This window comes from Morus notabilis, unplaced genomic scaffold (genome assembly GCF_000414095.1).
Source record: "Morus notabilis unplaced genomic scaffold, ASM41409v2 Scaffold692, whole genome shotgun sequence".
Taxonomy (NCBI): Eukaryota; Viridiplantae; Streptophyta; class Magnoliopsida; order Rosales; family Moraceae; genus Morus; species Morus notabilis.
This window is the reverse complement of record NW_010361624.1, coordinates 321506-327931: the sequence shown is the minus strand read 5'-3', so window position 1 is coordinate 327931 and position 6426 is coordinate 321506. Positions and strand designations below refer to the sequence as shown.

Below are 6426 nucleotides of genomic sequence, written 5' to 3'. Positions count from 1 at the left end.
TTTACGTTTTTATACTATGTGTTTTGAATTTATTCAAAAACTATACATTCGATTTTTATCTATCAAATGTATATATTCAAATTATATTTAATACCTAAATTTGTACATTTCCATACTCAACCATTGATTTTAACATTTAAAATGTCTAAAATACCCTTGAATAAAAAAAACTAAAACAAAAATTAAACTTACGATTTTAACCTTAAAAATATGCAAAATACCATTGAAATTGGTTTTCCTTTGTATTTCAAATTTTATGTTTTGTAATATTGGAATGTTTAATTTTTTTTAAACTCTTGTTTTGAAGGATAGTTTAGTCCCTGTGTGATTCGCTAGTTTAAATTTTATTGATTTAAATTTTTTAATTTGAACAGAAAAACTCAAACCGTGTGGTTTAAATTGTAATTTGAATTAATGTTTGGATGTGTAGTTAAAATTTTAATTTGAATTGATAATAAAATTCAAATTTGTGTTTGGTAGGTGTGAAAAGCAGAGAGAGTAGACACATTTTTGACTGTTTAAAAATTGTTTGAACGATTGAACTTGAGGGATAGAGCTAAATTCTAAGTTAGACCGTTCAACTTAATTCAAATGAAAAATATAATTCAAACTGTATGCTTATCAAACACAAATTTAAATTGAGTTGAACTGAATTAAATGATGAAACAATCAGAGATTTAGGAGATGTTTGTTTTCTATATTCGTCATTGATTCTAAATCATGAATCATGATTCTTTATAATTTTTTCTCTCATAAAAAATATACGTAAAATGATAATAATTTTAAATTATGATTATGAATACATAAATTTAAGTGCTTTTAGTCATTTTAAAGGTTAATTACTGACTGAATAATGTATAGATTTGTATATTTACTTTAATTAAATATCTCAAACCAAAAAACCAAAGCGATGAAGCATCCACCAAACGAGGCCCACTCAAACCTGATGATACCCCTACAGTCAGTTTCGTTTTGCTAAAGACAAACAACTTCTCATCACTCTCCCACCAATCTCTCTCTCTCTCCTCCTCTCTCTCTCTCTCTTTACTCACTCACTCCACTCACTCTTCCATCTTTCCTCTCTCAAGACTCTGCCCTACCTCTGCAACCACAACACCAACCATACAAATCAAACAAATATCATCACCATCATCATCAACAAACAAAACAATGTCCAAAACTTGTTGAATCAAAACAATGGAGTCATCATCAACAACATCATCATCATTACCCACGACTACAAGCGGCGCAACAAGCGAGCTCTTCATCTGCTTCACATCTCGTCTCTCCTCGTCTTCCTCCATGAAAATCTCCTCCAAGTCAATCCTAAGCCCGGGGCGAGCCAGAGACTCCTCCCAAATCTCCCTCTCCTCCTCTCTCAGCCGGAGGCTCAAAACCAGCGGAAGCCTTAAAGGCGGCCAGGCCTCGCCGATGTTCCCGACGGCGGTCGGGAACAAGAAGAGATCCGGCTGCGGCGGCGCTTTCGAGAACCCAGAACCTTCTTCTCCTAAAGTCACGTGTATTGGGCAAGTCCGAGTCAAGACCAAGAAACAGGGGAAGAAAATGAGGGCCGCCACCGCCAGACCGTCGAAGCGGAGATCCAGTAATGGCGGCGGTGAGGCCAGTTTCAGAAGAGCAGAAGAGAATAATAAACTAAAACTTGAAGAAGATGAAACACACAAGACGGCGGAGGAGAATTCTCATAAGTGGGTTACGATCTGCGAAGCGTTGAGGGAGTTCAACTGCTTCTTGCCGTGTCGGTCTTCGTGCACGAACACGACGGCGGCGGGTGAGAAGGAGAGTAGTAATAATAATAATAATAATTGCAGCGATAAGCTAGAAAAGCGAACATCTTCCACTTCTTTCAATGGGAGGTCTTGTGGTGCGGTTTTTGCGCGGTGGCTTGTGTCGTTGCAGGATGGGGAGGGTAAGGGGAGAGAGATAGAGTTGGTGGTGGGAGAAGAAGAGGAGGAGAGAGAAGACGAGAGAAGTGGTGGGAGGAGTTTGAGGAGGAGAGTTTTTGAGGGGATTGAGTTTAAGGAAGAAGATGAGAAGAGTACTGGTTTTGATAAAGTTGGTGGTAATGGAGGAGGAGAAGGAGAAGAGACGGTGGGTAGGGTTAGTATTTGCATTCCGCCGAAAAATGCTCTGTTGCTGATGAGGTGCAGATCTGACCCTGTGAAAATGGCGGCGCTGGCTAACCGGTTCTGGGATCCACCGGAGAAAGGCGATGAAAATGAAGAGCGAGAAGCGGAAGTTGTAAATGAGGAAGACAAGTGTGAAGATCATCCCAAGTCGGATATGTGCAGCGAAAAGTATGATTCTTCTTGTATTAATATCAATGGCAAAAAAGGTGAAGAAGAAGAAACCCCAGAAGAAAAGCGGCCGGAAATGGTTACTAAGGAAGAAGCCATAGACATAGAGGGAGTTGTTGTTGTTGTTGATGAAGCACCAGAAGAAAACGTGGAAAGAAGAACCAGTATTGAAATGGATGGTAATGCAGAAATAGCTGGTGATGCAACTGAAGAAGAACCATTAGAAGAAGATTTTGAAGTAGTTTTGCTAGAGCAAAAAGAAGAGGAAGATGAGGAGAAGAAGCAAGAATTGGATGCGATTCAATCGACAGATGAACCAGAAAATGTCGTAGATCCAGAAGAGAAGGTAGAAGCGGATGATGATGAAGAAGAAGAAGAAGAAGAAAAGGAATCACATTGTCCAGAGGAATTCGCAATAGGAGAAAAGGAAATAGAAAAAGAGGAAGAATACGAGAAGCCCATATTTTCTTCAGCGTCCGAAGAAAAAGAAGAGGAAGAGAGAGTTGCAGAAGGGTCAATGAAGGAAGAAGTAGAAGAAGCGGAGACGACAACCCAACAACAGGTCGTAACCGACGAAGAGAAAACGGGTCGGGAGGAACCGAAAGAAGAGAAGGGAATGAATTTGGAATCGAATTTACCCGATTGCTTGCTGTTGATGATGTGCGAACCCAAGGTTTCAATGGAGGTCTCAAAGGAGACGTGGGTTTGCAGTACGGATTTCATCCAGTGGTTACCGGATCGTCGCCGGGTCAACCTGAAAAGGCTCCCGGAAGAGCCCAAGAAGCGGCCCAATGTGACGGCCGTCGACGGTGTCGGTGGCCCAGTTCATAATCGTGTTCCACCTGCGCAGCTGATGCAGCCGCCGAGGTCTTCTTGCTCGTTGCCGATGACGGCGGCGGCAGCGGCGGCGGCTCAGCAGTCGATGGCCAGTGTGATCGAGCGGAAGCTGGTGGGGACGAAGCCGGGATTCGAGCCGTTTGTGCTCACGCGATGCAAGTCGGAGCCGATGAGATCGGCGGCAAACCTGGCGCCGGATGCACGTTTTTGGAAGAATAGGAAGCTCGAGCCGCACCGCCAGGCTACGCTCGGGGTCGGCGCGGCTGGGGGTGGGGTTTGAGCCGGTGTAATAATTGAGAAAATCTCTAGTTAGGAAAAAAAAAAAAAAATAGTGAAAAGAATAGAAAGCGTGGGTAAAGTGGAAAGTTGTATGGGTTAATATGTAGGTTTTCAGAGTGCTTTTTCGATAGTTGTTTTTCTCTTTCCTTAATGGTCTGTAAATTTTTAGTTACTAATTTTTTAAGTTGTATTCTTTTGGTCTTATCATCACCCTTTGTTATTATTATTATTATTATTATTATTATTATTATTATTATTATTATTATTATTATTATTGTGGTTTTCTTGGTAAATTCGTAAGACTATCGAGAGTTTTGTTGTATCAATTTCTAGTAATTTGCCTTTTGGTGTTGTTTTCATGTATGAACTTACTCAAATTTTTTGTTCTAGTGTAAATGACCTGCAATATTTTCTTTTTCTCTTGCCGAGAGAAATAATAAAAAAAAATAAAAAAGGTGAACAGTTCCTGAATTCGATACAAAGGTTGAGGTGTACATACCCATTGCCATTGGACATGTAATTTAAAAGTTATGGGGCACAGGAGTTGGGCATTAGGTGGTAAAAGTCAAAAAGCCAACAAGCACTAATTTGCTCTCACATGGTAGGTTGGTGATAGTAAATGGTATTTTATGGATTGTTTAGTTGGGAGATTTTTATTCTTATTCGAATCATGATTCGTGATTTGTTATAATATTTTTTCTCATAAAAAATACACGTAAATCAAAAATAATTCTAATTTTATGATTCTAATCAATGAACCAAACGTCTCTTTTAATCTTGTTCATTTTATCGATTTGAGTTTAAAATTTGAGTTTTGTTATAATAAAAAAACTTTTAAAAATATTCACATTTAATTTTTTTACTATATTAAAAAATTTACACATAAATCATATCTTAATTTAAATTAAAAACTCAAATTAACGAACTAAATAGGTAAAATTTTATATGATTTTAGGTCTCATTTATTTTATTAATTTAAATTTTATTACAATTAAAAGTTTTTATAAAAAAATATTAAATTTTTTTTATTACAGTAAATTTTTTTTACATAAAATTACATCCCAAGGGATATATCAACGGCCCATATCATATACACGAACAATGAGTGATATTGTAAGGGGAGAGAGAAGAAAATAGGTCAAGACTTAGATGAATTAAAATTAATAAGTCAATAGTTTACATAAGTTAATAAATAGATTAAATTACTGTTTTCGTCTATAACTAGTCTGGTTATGAACCATAACTTGATAAGTTATTGTCTATAATTGTCCATAATTTATCTGACTATGAACTATAACTTGACAAATTTATCCATAATTTATTTAATTATAAACCATAACTTAATAAGTTATGACTTATTAATTTCTATAACTAAAAATTGATATATATATACTTTCTTACGATTTTAATATTAGCTTATTTTTTACAATATGGAGGAGCTTCTTTTCTCTTTCTTGGGGTCATTTTCGAAGTGTTAAGACGGCTTGATGGTGGGTGTGGTGATGATGGGACTATGGGAGACAAGCGAAGTGACAATTTGGATGGGGATTATTGTCTTTTTGTCTCTCAATAATGCTACCTGCGAATAATTATATCGGTAGATAATACTAGTAGCAAATAATTGTTTATGGGTAATGTGATTGTGGCATTGGAATGTCATTCACAGCTTTAAGTTACGGTTTGTGGTATCGAATAGTGCTGATGTTTTCTATAATGCGAATAATAAAAGATTTTTACATAGATTACATTTAGTAAAAAAATTTATACTATGATTTGAATTATAGTTCATGGTTTATTACAGTATTTTTTCTCATAAAAATATACGTAAATTAAAAATAATTTTAATTTCATGATTCTAATCCATGAACCAAACGTAAAATTACAATACTGTTAAATTTTTATTTTTTAATCGTTATATTTATATTAAAAACTGTTTATTATGTATGTATATATTTTTATTTTGATCTCATTTTAATTTGATTAAACGATTATAAACGTACATTATTTGTATAAGGCCCTATATTAAAAAGAGCCTTATTTATAAAAGTGTTTGACATTATCTGTCTTTGAAATTTTCTAGAAGTAATATTTTTTTTCTTTTATCTTTATGTCCCATAGAATTTTTGATCATTTTGAGACTAAACTTAATGGAAATAGTTATGTATTTATTATCTAATTACATGTGCTCTATTATGAGTGTATTGATGAATTTTTTTGTTATCAAGTCTCAGTACAAGTTTTTCTCCTTGAGTTTCACTAAATTTTATTGATAGAGTCGGTTGAGATTGAGATATTATCTCATGCAATTAGAGGTTATTTGTACTGATGCATTCAGATTAATGAAATACCTTTTTTCATTAAAAAAATGTAATCACATAAAGTTAATAAGTTCTAACGTTCTTAAAAGAAATTTTGTCCCGTGATTTTTGTGGTTTTATTTTATACAACACGATATTAAACCTAATAATCTCCATCTAAACCCCTCTTTAATGCCACTAGACCAAGATATCTTAAGCATTTTTTTGTGAAATTTCAAATCTCAAATTATTAACTTATTATGTCCATCTGTTAAATATTTTTATCATTGCTTCAATTTTAGGATACGGACTGAAATTGTCAAAAAAATAAAATTCAGTAGCGAAATCGGTTCAAAGGGAAAAAAAAAAAAGAAACAGACGTTTAGTTTATAGATTAGAATCGATTGAGGGAGTTCACAAATCCAGATAGCAGCAACCAACACAATCCGAGAAGATAAGGTCCCTGAACGCTAGCCACAACCACCCAACTCCGGCCACCGGCCCATCGGAGAGATCCACCTGCCCCTCCACGAAAAAATAGAATCCACGAGGTATGAGAAGCAAACTCAACCATACTATGATGAATTATTAGTAAGGGGATTTCTTCACTAGTAGTGCACGTTTTATGTACAGTGTATCATACCAAGTGAAGATGGACTTTAATCAAGTTGAGATGTAACTTTATATGAGAGTTTTTT

At 35.4% G+C, this 6426-nt stretch overlaps 1 protein-coding gene across 1 annotated transcript; it reads left to right on the top strand.

Annotated features, from left to right (window-relative positions):
* Positions 1-970: 970 nt before the first annotated feature.
* LOC21395397 (enolase-phosphatase E1) lies at positions 971-3638 on the top strand. The gene has a single exon (XM_010100151.2). The coding sequence runs from the start codon at positions 1198-1200 to the stop codon at positions 3430-3432; it is 2235 nt and encodes a 744-aa protein (XP_010098453.1). The 5' UTR covers positions 971-1197; the 3' UTR covers positions 3433-3638.
* The last annotated feature ends 2788 nt before the right edge of the window (positions 3639-6426 follow it).